This window comes from Podarcis pityusensis, assembly GCF_964106645.2.
Source record: "Podarcis pityusensis genome assembly, chromosome: Z".
NCBI lineage: Eukaryota > Metazoa > Chordata > Lepidosauria > Squamata > Lacertidae > Podarcis > Podarcis pityusensis.
The window spans coordinates 4,414,332-4,432,878 of NC_138044.1; the positions used below are offsets into that span (position 1 = coordinate 4,414,332).

At 45.6% G+C, this 18,547-nt stretch overlaps 1 protein-coding gene across 4 annotated transcripts in view; it reads left to right on the plus strand.

The window, feature by feature from the left end:
• COL27A1 (collagen type XXVII alpha 1 chain) overlaps positions 1 to 18,547 on the plus strand; it is a 264,834-nt gene that overhangs the window by 18,749 nt on the left and 227,538 nt on the right. For all 4 annotated transcript variants that reach the window (XM_080990772.1, XM_080990773.1, XM_080990774.1 and 1 more), the window contains one exon: positions 1,609 to 3,098. In XM_080990772.1, the coding sequence (XP_080846898.1) occupies positions 1,609 to 3,098 (1,490 nt within the window). The remainder of the gene's footprint in view (positions 1 to 1,608; positions 3,099 to 18,547) is intronic.

Genomic DNA, 18,547 nt, shown 5'->3' on the forward strand with positions numbered 1-18,547 from the left:
CACAGTTATCAGCATTACACATGGGCAGGAACCCTTCCATGGTATATACCAATGCAGCCTTCAGATGTTGTCAGACTCCAACTCTCATCGGTTCCAACCAGCCAGGGATGATGAAAGTTGAAGTCAAGCATGTTCTGGAGGGCCACAAGTTTCCCTTGCCTGGTGTAGTGGAACACCATGTTCACAATTACCCCTTTTTTAAGAGAGAGAAAGGTTGGCAGAGTTCTCTTCCAGGATGGTATTCTTGGGGAGAGAGTCACTTGTCCAGGAGCAAACACACCTTTCAAAAAAAAATCACACTGGTGGCAGCTGTCAGTCCTGTTCTCTCCAGCATTAAGCAGAGGAGTGACAATTTCCATGCTCCTTCCACTTGGCTCTGGAATATATCTGCAGTCTTCTGTGTTATGAAGTCTGTATTATTCCTGGAAGCAAAAAGGAAACTTGCAAACCGCCCCCTCCCCCGCCAACTAGTCCCTTTGTGAGCAGGAAGTATAGGGGAAAATGGTCTAATTGCCTTTCAGCTGTTTTATAAAATATACTACAAGGTTTTCCCCCATTGTAGGGATTTGTGCTCTTCTCTTTCTCGTCTGGCCCAAGGAGATGGCAAGATGTCAGCCTAACAGAAGTTGGCGGCTTCTCATTTGTGTTTGCAGATTTTTCTTTCTGGCTCTGGGAATACAGAGGACTTAATGTCATATGTAACTGTGAAGGGGGAGGGGGAGGAGGCCGGATGTCCTGGACTGTTTTGGTAGAGGCCTTAAAAATAGCCTTGGGTTTTTCACTTTCACTTCGTAAGTTTAAATCTCAACTTGTGTAAAAACGCAGCAGCTCAGGAACCAGGCAGCTGGAACACGTGACAGCAATATTGTACAACTTGCACTGGCTTCTGGGCATAATTTGTAGTAATGGTTCCAACCTTTAAAGATCTAAACTTGGGGGTGGGGAAGTGGGGATCCCTCTGATGTTGCTAGACCATGACTCCTAACATTCCTGACCATTGGCCATGCAGGCTAATGGGAGTTGGAGTCCAACATCTGGAGGGAGTCTGGGGGCCACAGTCCCCCCACCCCTTTCTTAAGCAATGTAGAACTGGTGAGTGGGAGAGATCAGGCACCAATCCTTGAGTGATAATCCGAAGCACATCTCGGCTTGAAAGTAAACGTAGAATCATAACGCTGAATAAGCTCCGGGAAATGCTGAATTGGCTCCTGGAGCTCCTCTGGTCCGAGGGTAGGGAACCTGTGGCCCTCCACATGTTGCTGGACTATGACTCCCATTATCTTTGACCATAGGCTCTCGTGGTTGGTGGGCATTGGAGTCCAACAGCATCTGGAAGGCCACTGATTTCCCATTCCTGATCTAGATCAACTCTGTGCTCAATGGCCATGATGGATAGGGCTGAAGGGAGAAAAAGAACATCTCTGCTGGCATAAAATCACAGAATTATAGAGTTAGAAGGGACCCTGAGGGCCATCTAGTCCAACTCCCTGCAATGCAGGAATCTGCATTGGAATCAGTATCATTTTTGCTACTTCTGCTATCCAGTATTGTTTTTCAGGCTTGCCTTGATCCTGACCTCTTCATGGTCACATTTTCCTTCTTCCCCAGATGTGGACATTCTTCAGAGACTGGGCTTGGTGGGTCCGAGGCTGCCTGGCTCCTCATCACGCTCTGTTCCTCAGGGATTCATCCCCTTCAAGTCAGGGGTCATCTTCACCCAGCGAGCACGCATCGAGGTGCCCGTCAGCAGGGTTATTCCCGCCAAGCTTGGCACGGACTTGGCTTTAGTGTTGAGTTTGTGCTCCCATCGAGTCAACAGTGCTTTTTTATTCACTGTCAAGAGCAAAAAGAAAAAGCTGCAGCTAGGGGTGCAGTTCATCCCTGGGAAGGTCATAGTCTATGTAGGTCACAAACGCTCTGTTTATTTTGATTATAACATCCATGACGGACAATGGCACAATTTGGCCATCAACATCCAAGGCCAGGTGGTGACCCTGTTTACTTATTGTGGGAAGCAAAGCGTGCATGCAGATTTGCACCATAAAAAGGATGAGGCTTTGGATCCAGAGGGGTCATTCCTCTTAGGGAAGCTCAACCAGCACTCAGTACAGTTTGAAGGTGCCCTTTGCCAGTTTGATATTTATCCTTCTGCCAAGGCAGCTCATAATTACTGTAAGTACCTGAAAAAGCAATGCAGGCATGCAGATACCTACCGGCCAAATCTTCCACCTCTTGTCCCGCTACTTCCCAATGACCCAAGAGCTTCTGAAATGACTCCCTTGCAAACGGAACGTCTTCTGGGCTTGAAGAATCTGACCACTGTGATTCCTCCATCACCACTCTTCAAGTCCACCCCTCCTCAGAGGAACAGGAAGTTGATGGCAACACCCACCACCACCGTTGTGCCATTGAAGCTGCCAGCTCTGCGGCCAACTATCAAAGTCACCAAGACCATTGTGGCATCCTCTCCTGCCTTGCCCAACACTGAAGCACAGGTACCAGTCCACGTGTTCCACCAGGCCACCACGGAAGGCCATTGGCTCTCCAGAGTTGCTCTCCGGACAACCACCATTGCCCTCAGGGTGCCTCATGCCACTTCCAGTTTTGGTTCAGAGAAATCTCGTTTGCCCACCAGGAAGAATGTTTTACCTGCCTTCCCCTACTCAGCCACAAGCCCCACTGCAGGGACAAAAAAGAAGGAGGTCGGCAAAGTGACCAAAAAGATGACCAGCCAAAGCCAAACCATCAGGTCTCCAGCAGCAAACACCACAAAGCCAATGATGGAGAAGATAATGGATCTTCCTGGCAGTCTCTACCCTGTGACCCCGAAGCACAAGCCCAGGAGTGTAACCAAGAGCCCTGCACCAAAGAAAACGACTCTGCTGGCTCTGAAGACGCCAGATCTGACCATCACTACTGTCCCAGATGCCAAACCAATTCAAGGAGCTCATTATCCTGTCCTCAGAGCAAATGTGCAGAATGTTGATTTTGCAACCCTGGCTGCCACAGACGGGTATCAGCTGTTTGACCCTATTGGGCCCACTCTCTTGCCATTTGTTATGGGGCTTCCTGGACTGAAAGGAGACCTTGGTCCGCCGGTAAGTCAAAGATGTTTTGTTTTTTTATGTGATTTGTCTGAGGAAGCACCACAGCTCAGAGGCAGGGCTTGTGCTTTGCATTCAAAAGGATTCCAGGTAGGACTTGGAATGGCTGCTTTCTGAAACCCTGGAGAGCTGTTGCTGGCTAATGTAGTCAGTATGTAACTAGATGAAACATTGGGTCTGACTTGGCAGAAGGCAGCTCTCTGTATTCTCATTTAAACCAGCTCTTTATTCAGCACCATGAGGGCTAGAACCTTAGTTTATTGCTAGGGGAAGGGCTGCAGCTCAGGGGTAGTGTGTCCACCTTGCTTTTCTTCTGCACAGCCCTGCCTTGTCCATGTGTTCTGTTCTGGGCTTAGCAAAATGAACCATGCTTCTGTTTCTGTAACTGACAAGCCATTATCATTATTCTTTTAATAACGACGACAACAGCAGCAGCAACCCTCCCTAAAATAGCTGCAGTTGTGAGGAATTTCACACCCCCCAGGTTTTAGTATGGCTTTTCCAAGACCTTCCCAGCTGCCTGTGATGTTCTAGTGCCAAGGTTCTGCCTAGGAGAGGCTGCAGGATCCTCTGGATGAAAGAGGGTCAATGAGACAATCCACCCCCCATAAGAGAGATCCTAGATCTGAAACAGGGATTGGGAGCTTTGTCCTAGAGGCTAAATATTACCCCCCCCCATCTCTTTGCCTTGGGCATCTCCCTCATGGGCCCGCTTTGCACCCTATGTGAGTGTTTTTGCCTTGCTGGAATGTCTTCTTGAACTCTCATCATGCCCCTTCCTTGTCTGGATGGAGGATAGAGGGGAGTGCATGGAGAAACTGGTATACTGTACAAAGGTGAAATTCACATTTGTTGCTCTGTCCACCTTTGACTTCTGACATGAAGGTTGCTTAGTCAGGAGTGTGGCCCCTGGGCTGAAAAATGTTCCCTGCCCTTAATCTAAAAGCTAGTGTGACATGGTGGTTAATAACATGATCCACAGAGGGATTTTGTACAAGCTGGAAGATAAGTTTAGTAGTATTGACAATAAACTTTGCTGGACTTTTTGTGAGCAGAGCAAGGAGCATTTCTACAACTGTGGGTAGTAAGTGTCCCAGTGTCTGGGGTGGAGTAGGAGGTGCTTGCAAAGATGCAGAGGTGGTAGGGTTCTGGGAGGTCCTCTAGTCCAACCTTTGGCGTGATGTAAGGAATCCAGAGCTAGTGCATCCCCAAGAGCAGGGGGCAGCAAACTTTTTCAGCAGGGGGCCAGTCCACTGTCCCTCAGACCTTGTGGGGAGGCCGGACTATATTTTGAAAAAAAAAGAACGAATTTCTTTGCCCCACAAATATCCCAGAGATGCATTTTCAATAAAAGCACACATTCTGCTCACGTAATAACACGCTGATTCCCGGACCTTCCACGGGCTGGATTTAGAAGGCGATTGGGCCAGATCCGGCCCCCTGGGCCTTAGTTTGCCTGCCCATGCCTAAGAGGCTGTGCTTATCCAGCTACAACTTGAAGACCTCCAGTGAGGGGAGAGTCTATCACCCCCTCTAGCTAAATGGTCCTGCTGTCGAACTGCTTTTACCATCAACATGTTTCAACCAACTTTCAACTCAAAACCACAAGATCTAGCTGCCCTATAGAGCAGCAGATGTTTGCCCATATCTATATGATCTTGTGATGGGGAAGAATGTTAGCACTGGAGCTAAGATGGTCTCATACTTTGGTGCAATATTTGTGAGCTGCAAGCAGCCACCTTCCCCTTTGGTTATTTTTCAGGGTTGGGGATGGTCTTTGGACAGGCATGGCATGTTGGCTTTACTTACTGGCTTTATTTACATGCTTGGCATGCAGAAGGCACCAGGTTCAATCTCTGGCATCTCCCGATAGGACTAGGTATATCACCTACCTAAAACTTTGGAGAATCATTGCCAGTCAGTGTAGTCAGTACTGCACTAGATAGACTTCCGGGGTGGCGCCATCGGCAATGGCGGACTCCCTCCGAACTGGAGGGACAAGCTCCGCATGAAACGGGTCTTTTCCGCTGCGGCAAAGCGGGGACCCTTCTGGAAATCACAGGCGGGTGAAGCCTGTGACCGTGGGACTTGGCGGGCACCCTTAGCAGCCCCCCAACCCGCAAAGGAACCCACAAACGGGCTCCGAAGCGAAGAGGGGGAAGTGGCGCGGTGCTGTGAGTCAATCGCTTTTTCTGCGGAGCGAAGCCGCATAGCCGTTACCGGAGAGCGCTGCCTTTTTCCTGGGACAATTTGGTATCTAAAATAACCAACCGTGAGTACTGGAACATTGAATATCTGGACTTTAAATAAGAACTGGTGAAAAAGAAAGGAATTTGGACTTAAAAATCCACCCTAATTTGGTACTGAAACGGAAAGGTTTAAACAGGAAGTCAGCCTTCCGTTTCCCTGTAGCCAGAACAAAGCAAAGACAACGCAAACTAGAGCTTTAAAAATCATTCTTAAAGGATTGACTTTCATCATTTAAAATCGCTGAACCCCCCTTCGGTAGCAGGAGAAGAAGGGGGAGCTTTTTTGAGCTGTTTAAACCTGCAGAAGTGAATCTAAAGCAAAGTAATTTTCCACCGTCCTGATCCTGGAGCGGGGTGTCAGAATTGACGTTTGAAGCTCACTGACCAGAAACAAATGTCTTTGACAGATAGTTAAAAGAAGAGAAACATAGTGACTCCATTGCTCCATTTCGCATCTTAAAAGAACAAATATGGACAAAATATCTTAAAAAAGAAACTTTGTTGCTATTGTTTTTAAGAGAAAGAACAATCAGAAGTTTTTCCCCCTAGAGGGGAACTGTGAAATTGTAACTAATCCCTGGGAGCTTGCAGCTGTCACTGATTACAACCGTGGGAAAGGGTTTGTGACCTTGCAGGACAATGTCTGCAGAAGCACTGTTGGGTGCTTTCTGCAAAATAAATGCCCTATTGGATCAGTTAAGCCAGAAGACGGATTTGATGACGAATGCGGCCAGAACCTTTGAACAGGTAGTGGGAAACTATATGGAGCCCACCCAGGAACTAAAACAGGAGCGTGCCATGACAGAACAGCCGAGAGATGAGGACTCTGCTGAATCTTGGGCGCCAGAGACGGAAGGAGCTGCGGCCCAGCAGGAATATAAATTTTTGGATTGGACAAATGAACTTGGAAAAGACCAGACTTGGAAAGATAAAATTTGGTTTGGTTTGGAAATGGGGGGTTGGATAGACCCCCCTATACAGGGAGATTTGGACTTTTCGAGTCTGGAAAGGGGCCGTCAGATGTCTGGAGCAGTGGGGGCTCTCAACTTTGAAGGGAATCTGGAACATGTTTTTGAATACTACATCGAGTCTAGTCTGGACTATGGAAAAGGGACTGTTTTGTTGAGAAGGGTCCAAAACATTACCAAGCTGGAGTTCCCACGAATAAAAGGAAAATATGAAGAAGAGCTGTGGAAGGGACATGGAAGAGACTTGAGGGCCTCGGATATAAGATTGCCAGGTTAATGTGCTAGATTAACAGGACAAAAAGGACTGACAAAACCCAGGACCAGGAGGAAGGGATGCTGGATGAAGATTGGATTGCTTAAGTTTCTATTTCTACCATTAGGACTGTTTTACAAAATTGATGAATGTTAGGAAAATGTTGAAATGAAATTATTTGGCTCTTATAAAAATGTCTAAAGAATTAGATAAGAATGTTATGGTTAGGAGAAGTTGGTTAAAATTAAGATTTAAGTTCTAAACTTTTTTATATATAAGAAAAGATGAAAATAGATTAAGGTAATGTGAGGACAGAATATTATGAATTATGGAAAGGGTTTGCTGGGATTATTATAAATCAGGATACAGGAAAAGGGAGGAGGAGGAGGTCAAGGAAAGAAGGTATTGAAAGTGGAGAATTGGAGAATGATGGTTCTAATTTTTCTTTTTCTCTTTTTTTGTCTTGTTTCTTTTTTTGTGTAATTTTAAAAAAATTCTCAATAAATATCTTTTTTAAAAAAAGTACTGCACTAGATAGATCTTTTTTATATATAATTTACTATGACACAGCCCTTGCCCTCAGGACTACAGGCTTGAAAGGCATAACACAAAAGGGAAAAGCGATGGGGAGGGGAGAGGAAAACAAGCCAATGCTTCCACCACATTTTTAATTTTTTGTAAAAAAATAAAAAAGGTACTTCCACTTAGTGAAGGTCGATTCTGGCCTGCTTCAGCCTGGAACTGCAGGCAAAACAATGTATATGGGGGTGCTCCCTGGGACTGTGCTAGACGACCAGGACTTGACCATTGGCCTATGAATCACAGATGGCGTTTTTGAAATGAAATGTGGTGATTTCTCCATAAGTTGTGGAAAGTTCAGAGAGAGGGGGGAGCAGTACAGCCCCTGCCAGCAGATCGTAAAACGAGCCCAGTGGTGAGGAAAAGGTTATAGCTGTGTTCAAGTGGCCTCCTTGACCTTTGCAGTGACTAATTTTGAGGGACCCCCCCCCCCCGTGGTACTTTGTTGGATGTGCCCAGAATAGAGATCGAGATGACATATTGAGAAATGTAACTTCTTAACATTTATGGAGCCAGACAAGCAAGTTTTTAGAGCACAGATGCTGATAATAAATAGCTGTGAGGTTGAGTAACTGCTTCAGCATCATCTTCATTCTCTTGGGCAGGCATTTCTGTGGAGGTCAGGCTCCCTGCAGCCTAAGTCTCCTTCACCTCATTCTTTTTATGTCCTATCTCAGCTAGCCTACCTCTCTTCTGTTAAGTAAATTGCAGGCCCAGAATTTGCATTCTTTAAACTGCTGGGCTTCACTGTTGTTCTGTGTTTTTGAAAAGGTTGGTTGGCAAAACCAGGGGTGTGTGGCAGAGGAGATCATAGTGATTGAGATGGGCAGTGCCTTAGAAAAGGGTGGCCAAATGTGCAAAGAGGAGCATGGCTTTTGCAAACAGAAGGTCCCAGGCTCAGTCCCCAGCATCTCCAGGTAGGGCTGTGAGAAAACCCTGCCTGAAACTCCGGAGAGCCACCAGCAGTCAGTGCTGACAATAGGGAGCAAGGTAGACCCAATGGTCTAACTCAGGATAATGTAGGTTCTTGTGCTCCTGCTGGCTGCAGCCTCTGGACTGTCTTCATGCAGAGTGCATTGCAGCAGCCCCAAAGAGAGGTTGTCAGATCAATGAAGCCAAGCTATCCCAATCCAGTAATGGGCACAGCTAGTGAACTAGTCAGAAGTGGACAGAGACCCTCTTTGCCACCAATATCACCTTTGCCTCAAGCAACAGCTTGGGACTGAGGAGTACCCTATAAGCTTCGTGCCTTTTCCATCATGGGGAACACAACTCCATCCATGACAAGCCTGGACCTAGAAACTGCTTGTCTATAGAGCCTTCCCCTCTCACCAGGATACAGCCTGAGTTTACATTCAGCCCATTACCACCTCTGAGCAATGGTCCAGCACTTGCACCAAGTCCCTTGGTTCAGATATGATGGGAAGACAGAGCTTGGTTTCATCTGCATGTTGGTGGCACCACCCTTCAAATCTGTGATGGAGACCTCCTATTGGTTTTGTTTAGATATTAAATAAAATAGGAAATAAGATAGAACCCTGCAGGACCCCACAGTATAAATGCCACAAGGCCAAGCAGGAGTCCCTCCTCCTACATGCTACACTCTGCAGGTGGGATTGAAGCAGCTAAATTTATAAAAAAGAATTGGTGTGCAAGGCCAAGAATCTGCTGGATATTTTGATTAGAACCACTATCCTTTCTGCAGCTTGCTGCTTTGCTCAAAATACCCTAGCTTTCAAGGCCTCCTTCCTCTCCATCCTGGACCCTCCCTGGGCAACACCAAGCTCTCTCTGTCTCTGAGGCCTATGAGGCATTCCTTCAAGCCAAAGTAACCTCTCACTTCCCTCACAGTCAGTGCACAAATCACCAGCATTCTATGACTCTTAAAATGAATGAATGAATGAATCTTTATTTGCATCAGCCATTTGCCATAGCAATAAAACAACAATACAATATACAAATAATAGAAATAAAAAGTGATTATATAAAATACACTTTAGGGTTTTGAATCAATAGTCAAATAGTGGATCTTATTCTGATTGCCCCAGCTAAAAACCTTTCATCCTTTGCTGTCACCTGCTCATCTTGATCTGCCAAGAGAAAGGACACGGTGGCAGTGGTTGGGCAACCCGGAATGGACAATAAAAGAGGGGTGATAATCTCATTCCTCAAGTCTTTATAAAGATTACAAGCCAGAAGGGCATGCGCCACCGATTCGGAATTGCCATCTCCGCAGGGACATAAGCGTTTTTCGTGTGGAATCTGTTGGAATTGTCCCTTGGGTACAGCCGGGGGCAATACATTCAATCTTGCAAGAGTAAAAGCGTGTCTATATTTTAGAATTGCTAGGTTATGCAGATAGGGTGCCAGAGAGTTGAAATGGGAAGGTAGAAATAGTCATACCATGGGCAAAATTTCCTTATTGTGGCCAAGTTGTTTTGACGCTCAATATCATTTAGGTGCTGACAAATTAGACAGTTTGCTTTACTGAAACCCAAAGTGAGTAGCTGTTGTGGTGATAAACCACAAGAGTGGAGTTTTTGATAGACAATTTTAGTCCAGGCGCTCTTGTGACAATCTTGCAGCACTAGGGATATTGGACCGGGGTGTGTGTGGGGATTGAGTTTAGGCAAAGCCAATAGTTAAGTGTCCTACGCCAGATCCGTAATTCTACCAAGGGAAGATTAGCCTCTAGATGCAATGATGTGTTTGGGACACAGGGTGGTACAGAGAAAATTTGGCTTAAGAACTTTGATTGGACAGCTTCTGTAGCTCCAAGGTGAGTGCCTGTCCAAATCTGAGCCCCATATAATAATTGTGCTAGGGGTTTAGTTTGGAACACTTCCAGGACTGATGGTATATGTTTAACACTTTTTGTGTGGAAAAAGTGGGTCAGAATTTTGGTGCTTTGGGACGCTTTTTCTTTTGCACATTTCTGGTGTGCTCCCCATGACCCCGTAGACTGGAAAATAAGGCCAATGTTTGTGAGAATTGCAGCAGCTCAGCCAAGGCCTACAGGGCTGCAGGAATACTCAGCAGGTGACAGGCAGCCAGTATGTATGTATGTATGTATGTATGTATGTATGTATGTATGTTGTATATATGTGCTATATCAAGGATCTTTAGGGTGGTTCCTTTAGAGTGGATGGATTATTGGTTTCCTTCCTGCTCTGTGGTACCCATACTCAAATGATTAGAAAAGTAGAATCTGTTTTGGAAAAGCACATTTCCCAGAGACAGAGTAAATCTTAGAATGATTTGTTGGAAAGAGTCCAGTGGTACCTCGAGTTACAAATGCTTCAGGTTACAAACTCCGCTAACCTGGAAGAGTTACCTTGAGTTGAGAACTTTGCCCCAGGATGAGGCAGCAAGAGGCCCCATTAGTGAAAGCACGCCTCGAGTTAAGAACAGTTTTGAGTTAAGAACGGACCTCCGGAATGAATTAAGTTCGTAACTAGAGGTACCACTGTAATCTTTTGCCACAGAGGGAAACAATGAAGTGTGTGTGTGTGTGTGTGTGTGTGTGTGTGTGTGTAAAATATATTAAAACAGCTTTTCCTGGCACTGCCTTCAGCTTTGAAGTTATCAAGGCAGGTTGCTGCTCTGAGGTCTGGAAACAGAAAAGAGAGAGTACCACTACGTCTGGCAATTTCCTCTTTCCCCTCTTCCATTCCTTTCCTGTTGCTCTCTTTCGGATGGCGATTAGGGCTTGCAAACTTCCCCCACTTTTAAATTGCACATGCTCTCCTGCCATGAGGCAATTTGGTCACACATGCTCTTTGCTTTGGAGTAAGCTATCCCCAGAATGATGCCTTATTTGAATACAGGGTTGTGAGCCAGTTTCATTCTGTCGATACCTGACTTCTTGAAGGCTTCTCTCTTAAAAAGTCACTTTTCCTTGTGGCTGTAGGGAACAATTAGAAAGCATCTCCCATGCCTTACTGCAGGGGTTCCCAAGGTGTAGCTCACAGACCACTAATGGTCTATAACTGTGGTTCCCAACGTGTGGTACATGCCCCACAGGGGGGCAATTTTATTTTTAAGGGGGGTAGTTCAAGAATGAGTTATACCAAGTTAATGGCCTTTTAGACTTCCTCCATGTGAATAGGAGTTCACTTTTTGAATAATAAGAATTACCGTATATGTCACAATGGGGGGGGGGGAATCAGGATTTTAGAGGTGCTTAGGTGGGGCATGGCCAAAAAGAGGTTGGGAACCACTGGTCTATAAGCTTCATTCATCGCAGTGGCCCATCGCAGTGAATCTGCAGAGCAGTGTAACCATGTGTGTGTGAGAGAGGAAGGGTGTGTGTGTGTCTGTGTGAAGAGTGGCAGGCGCAAAGGCTGCTCCATTGTTCTTAGAATCTGGTTTCCACTTGAAAAGCAGAGAGGAAGTGATGTAGGCTTTGCCTTCCTCAAAGGAGTGGGGTTGCTGCTGGTGGCAAGATGGGGACCAAGTAGGAAAAATAGACTGACAAGGCACTTGAAAGGAGTGAAGAGTCAATACATGGGATCGAAGGAAGGAATGCAGTATTTCTTAATTACTTTATTGTATTTAATTTGAGTTCCTTATAACTTTAGACAAACAAAAAAAACCCACTTTAGCATCTAGCGTAGAACACTGCAGTTGCTAAATGTGACTTCATTCTGCATCGCTTTCACTTCTACAAGTGCCATGCAATATCTGTTCCACATTTGCAGGGAGTCATCCCTTTATTGTGGCAGCACCTGCACTTTGGAACTCCCCACCTGTTGACATTAGGCAGGTGCCATCCTTGTCTTGCTGAAAGCTTTTCTGTTTTCTATCCAGACACATGATTTGGTTATTAAAGTAGCTTCAGGTATTTTATTGTTTTTGTTTTTAGATGTTTATAATAGCTTAAAAATATTTTAAATATGTTTTCCATTTAATTTTTAATGTATTTTTATTACTGAAGAATTTGCTGTCATGGTTTCCTGTGGGAAAAAGAACAGAGTATAAATTTAATAAATAAAAAAATAAAAATAACAGACAGAAAAATCATTAAGACTCTCAGCAATTTTCAGGTAGTGTGCCCAATAAAACTCTTCCATTGTACTTATCCTGATAGTATCAAACCCACGTGGTTGAGTGCTAGTTACTTGAAAGTGAGAGAGGGCCACCCCTAAACAAGGTGGTGGCTTTCACATACTTGGGGGACTCCCTCAGTATAGAAGTTTGAAAATTAGTCTTTTAAAACAGCAGCAGCAGCAGCAGCAGCAACAGCAACAACAACCCCAAACTACCTAGCAGAAACCTGTGAGCTTATAGCTGTGGATCTCAGACTTTTTTCTCTGGACCACACTTTCAGAATAAAAATTTGCCCCACACTACACCAATTTTTTTTATTGGTAATAAATGCATTGGGGGGGGGGAGTGCTAGCAGTGCTTGATTTATAGCATAGAACACAACTACTTTATAATATGAGCACAGGACATCCAGAAAGTATAAAAGAATGTAGCTAGATAAGAACCGGAATCATTCCCAAAATATAATATTGTCCTTGTCTCTTCCCTCCACACTTGCCATCCTCTTCTGCCACACTCTTTGAGAACCACTGACCTATAGAATATTGATGGCAGCGTAGCCTGGGGGTGGTGGTTATGGTTGTCTAAAGAAGCCAGAAATCAGGCAGACTGTGTGAGTCTTGCCAATTAATTTTTTAGTTGACAGCAGTTGAGAGATGGATTGCTAGGTTGTGAGTTGAAAGCACCCCCCACAAAAGGAAAATTGAGGGCAAAAAATAAAAGGAATAAGAACATGGATCAGGTCCGGGGGGGGGGGGGGGCTCTAGTGTTGTTCTCAAAGTAGCCAACCAGATTCCCCAATGGGAAATCTGCAAGCAAGAGCTTAGCAGAAGAGCATCCTCCCTGGTTGTGATTCCCTGCAACTGGAATTCAGAGCTGGACTTTCTCGGAAAGTGGAGGGAGAACATAGCCATCGTGGCTAGTTTTCCTGTTGGCATGCATCTGTCTCAAGAGACAATGGAGTCCACCTCCAGGGGTGAAGTCAAACCACAGCAGAAGTAACCTCCCTGAGTCACAAGCCTGGCCAGTATAAATGGAGATCCTGAACAGCCCAGATGACAAGATCCCCGCCCCCTTGACTTAGCTAATGTGGTCCAAAGGAAAGCAGAGCAATACGTTTGGCACCAGCTTGGCTGTAAGAGTAGCTGGAAGGAAGTGTACAAGGTGCCATCCAACCATCTTAAGCACTGAATTATCTGTTCAAGCCCCTGACAGCTTATAGGCAGTATCAGAGAAGAGATAGTTGGGGGGGGGGGATACACATTGCAAGTTTCAAAAACTACTCCCTTACTCAGGGAGGCTTCAGAACCACATAACCCCCTAACCCCAGCATATCCTGTATACCAGGGGCTGGGGAACCTGTTGTCAGTACGCCTTCCAACCAATGCACAGCGACTGGGCTCAATAACTGGTTCTGCCCCGATTGGGCAAGGCGACTGGCGCACTTTCAGAGACCTTCCAATCCTGGAAAACAGGTCCCAGTACCCTGGACCCACGACTGTGTATTCTGAGCACCAGACTCATGCAGAGTATAAATAACGCGGAAGCTAGCTGAGAAGCATAACTCCTTTTTATTTCTAATAGCTACAACAAACTAACGAACTACTGGCTTGCATGAGTGTTACAGCTCCCACTCAGCCATCTAGTCACTACATAGATAAGACTGTCTCCACACACAGTCAGGCAGTCAGTCAAGAGTGGAAGAGTAGAAGAGTTGTTTCCGCCCCCTCCTTTCTCAAAACATCAGATCAGGAGATTCTTACAATGGTAGGGGTGAAAATATTAACACCTGTGCCCTCCAGATATTGAACCACAACTGCCATCATCCGGACCCTGACCTGACCAATTATATATATATTTTAAAGCAAAGTTCCCTGCCTGTTTTATTTAACTTAACTTTGGTAGCTTAGTTGGCCTCTACTGTGATGCTCAGCTTTAAGTGGGGGTGCATTAGGATTTTTGATGCTTAGTGTCTTGATGGGTGTACATCTTAGGAATTTTTCTCTATACTCTTTTTATTATAACTTTTTTACTTTTGTTTTTACTTGCTTGTATTTCATCTTGTGAAGTCACTTTGAGACCTTTTGTATGTGTCTATACTGTAAAGCGACTAACAAATGGAAGCATAAAAATAATTCGTTTTAGTGCAATTTCAGGGAGATTTCCAAACTTTGCCATTCTTGGAAGTAGACCCTTACTCTAAGCATGTTGCATATTACCATTAGTTTTTTTTTAAAATAAGCTACCGCTGGGAATCTGTTCAAGGTGTGGTGTGTGTGTATAGTAAAAGAAATAAATAAAGATGTAGTCAGCTGCTGCTGTGTACCATGTGGAATTCCAGGCTGACCCTGGTAGAATTAGCATTCTTGTCTCTTGAATTATCTGGTAGTATTGCCTCCCTCCCTCCCTCTCTCCCTCCCTCAATTAGGATGAGGCCTTTGGATCATGCAGTGTAATTACGTAACAACTTCTATATTTGGTTGTTTTGTTTTTATTTTCAATTTAAAAAATACTAATTATATTGTGGCTATTTGTGCAGTTGCATAATCACATTATGAACGGAGCTGCGACTGAACATAATGGCCAGTTGAACTCATGCGGTGCATTGCTTGGCATGAAGGCAGTTGTTTCTGTTGGGGGTTGTGCATATATACACAAGTGGAAGTGGTGGATGTTCTGGCCTCGCAGTGAGGAAGCTCATCCTAGTTAGCCCTACTCAGGTGTTTGAAAACACATGGCGGGGAACATGAAGGGGGGTAGCATGGGGCCTCACATGGCAGCCCCTGCTCCCCACAACCCCAGCTCTTCCACTGAGCAGAAGGTAACCGCCATCTCCACCTCATTACCAAGGGGACAGTGAGTGGAGGTGACTCAGAGGCTTTATGCGTGCCAGGGGGAAATCTCAAAGAGTTCCATGGTGCCCATGGGTGCCACATTGGCAACTGCTGGTCTAAGAGCCCAGTTGTTAGCCAGCCACGCAACTGTCACTTCCCTGGGACCTATCCAGGGTGCTGAAGGACCTGTCTTTCACCATTGTTGTTGCTTGATTTGGATTCTTGACCTGCCAAGATGCTGCTACAGCCATCTCTGCCTCTTATCCCTTTCGTTTACCGTCAGCTCAGCTTGTTCCCCCAGACTCTGCAGTGGGACCATCTTTGCTATATGGAAGGTCGAGTTGGCCTCCCCAAAGTGCAGGGCCTTTTTGGGGGGCTGTGCCTTCCAGTAGTAGGCTCATGTGGTTCCCCCTGACTTTTAAGGCGGTGGTGGCTTATACCCATCAGGACTGGTAGGAGGAAGGAAGGCAAGAAGGCCCAACAGTTGGTGCAACCAGACCCAATCACAGACCACTCACTGGGGTGGTTGTAAATAGGCTGGCAGGCAGAGGGAGACTAGCTAAGGGCATACTGTGGTTTGTAGGGCAGTGCCCCATTCAGCCTGATGGACCCGCCTCTGCTGCCTTCAGAACCAAGGCCTTTTTTTTGGCCATGTTTTCAGAAGTTGAGTTAGCTGGCATCCTTTATTTTGGTTTTTACTTGCTTATCTGTTGGATTTCCTTTCGATGTAGTCCTAGTTTCTTATCACACGCTTATCAGCTGAGACTAGCTTGTTGCAGTTTTAATTTTGTATACCACTTTATAAATTTTCATTGAAAGGTAGCATAGAATTTTCATAAACTAATTATAATTTGTCTCTCTGTTTTTTTAAAAAAATGATTCTTAAAGGGGTATTGTGTGCTGCATATATACACACTCATTAAAAAAAATTCACAGCACCTTTTGCTTTCTACAGTTTAGTGGTGCAGCTTCAGTTTGGTGCCTTTTCATGATGTACCATAAAACTCCACTCAGTTAAGCATCCAACTATGCTGGTGAAATCCATTTAAAACTCAGCCCTCTCTCAGCTAGTCAACACCCTCTTCCCTACCCACCCCTTGTGACTGGGAAGAGTAGATTTCTACACAACAAATCTTTAACAATTGCCAAGTTGGACTAGGATGTGTAAATGGTTCCAAAGACCTAGGGGCCACCACAGAGTAGGTAGGTCCTGTTCCATATGCCCAGAGGCTGGCATAGACACATGGGAATGCTATTGGCAATTGAGCAAGCTTTTTGAAGAGTGGAATTTGCTGGGTTTGGAGATGGGCTTGGACTCTTGACTTCAGCTCCCCAGGAAGTTGACACCTGCCCCTCCCTAGCCGACACACATCTCTCTCTCTCTGCCTCTTTGCTGTGGGCTGCAGAGTTGCAAAAGCCAGGTCTTTATTTAAGCCCTTCAGAAACGAATCCACAAGTGAATATATACAACATGTGATTGTATGACTATATGAGGCGATGATGACTGTTTTGGAAGCATATGTAGTTTCCGAGCAGAGGATTTTCTGCTGTATATATAGAGAGCTTCTAGATGCATGTGCAGCTGTCTAGCTTGGGTCCTGCTCAGTTTCGAACGAGAAAAAAAAGTGTTGTAAGCAAGGCACATGTGCTGGGAGAAATGGGCACGTATCTAGGTTCCGAACCTTGCATTTTGGCAATTCAAAGTGGCTTTCTGTGTGTTTATTGGGGCAGGGGCTGCGCGTGCATGCACAAAGCTTTGTGTGAAGCTCAGTTTGATCCCTTTTGACCGATACAATCTTCCCTTCTCTCCTTGTGAGGCTGATAAAAAGACAGCAGGGAGGAAAGAAACAGAAGCAAAGTAACCTAAGGCTGCAATCCTAACCCTGCGTAGCTGGGAGTAAGACCCATAGGATGCTGCCTAATATTGAATCAGACTATTGGTTCACCTAGCTCAGTACATTTATTAGCAGCAGCTCTCCAGGGTCTCAGGCAGGAGTCTTCCATCAGTCCTTTCTGGAGATGCTCACGCAAAGCGCCACAAAACAAATCCTAGTCCCATCTTCTTTCATAGTTATTCCAGTATCCAGACTATGATACTTTTGTGCTTCGTGTGACCTAAGTTGGGACAGGAAGGCTCCACAGAGGCTGAATGTGGCCTCCTAGGCCTGACTGTGTGGCCTTTGGGACTCTTCCCCAGGCCACATCCCCTCTGCCCAAGCCACAGCATTCCCCAGCCCTGCTTTTGAGTACTTTTGCCTGCCTGGAATATGCTTTTCAACTGTGATAGCACCTCCTGCTTTCCGGGATAGGGAGGTGTGTGTGTGTGTTAAGACATTTGTGTGACTGGAATGCAAAGGTAAAAGGTAATCTTTCCCCCCACCCCCTTTGCCTCTGGCTCCTCCCACCACTGCCATGCATACACATGCGCACGCACACACAACATGTTGCCCATCCAGGTTTCTCTGCCCCATTTCCCTGCTTTTCAGCCACCATGATATGGATGAGGCTGCAGTTTTGGAAGGATCCAAAGAATCCCAGTTTTGGTCCTATGCTGAGTGAGTGCTTTCCTTTCCTGGAAAGAGTGTAAGAGCAGCTGCACAGAGCTGAATTGTGGGATCCTTGGCTGCTGTCCCAGCTATGCCCTCTTGTTAATTTTGGCCCCAGATACACCTGCTGTCTTGCTGGAGTTGCATTTGCATTTGGAGCCGAGGTCTACTTTTGGTAAAAGCTGTGCAGTCTCCAGAGCTCTTGAGAAGTCAGAGCCAGCTTCCAAGCATTCTTGAGCCTTCTGGTCTCTCTCACTCCCCCTTTCTCTCATACAAAGAGGAGGGCAGGGGGGTGGAAAACCCCAAACTCATCATTTATAACAAGCTACTTGAACATAAATCCTTAAGGAGACATCTTGGTTTATTCTGAAATATAGTTGGGTATGCTGGAAGGCTTAATTGGAAGAATGCAACAGTTTCACTGAAACATCCTTAAAGCCTCAGGTAGGAGTGCTTTTTATATATATAAAAAAACTACCCCAGCACCTTTGGACCAGTTTGGGGAAGGGGCATGGCTCATAGGGAGATTGCCTGCTTTGCATAAAGAGGCCCCCAATTTCAGTTCCTGAAATTTCAGTCAACAGAGCCTCCCAGAGCTGTCCTGTTTGAGGTATGTGGTCAAACAATGGGGAAAGGCTGTTGCATCCATGACCTCTGGCTTGTGTGCTTCCCAGAAGTATTTTGCTGGCCACTGCAGGAAGCAGGATGCTGAACTTGTTGGACCCAACTTGGTGTGATGCAGGAGTGAACCTCTTAAGGTTCTTCTGAAAGGCAGTGTGGTGTTGTGCTTAGAGAGTTGGACGAGAGCCAGAAAAACTAGGGTTCAAATCCCTGCTCAGCCAATAAGCTCACTGGGTGACTTCAGGCCAGCTGCTATTTAGCCTGACTTACCTCTCAGGTTTGTTGTGACTATAAAGTAGGGAAGAAAAGAACCACTTACATCACCTTGAGCTCCTTGGAAGAATGGT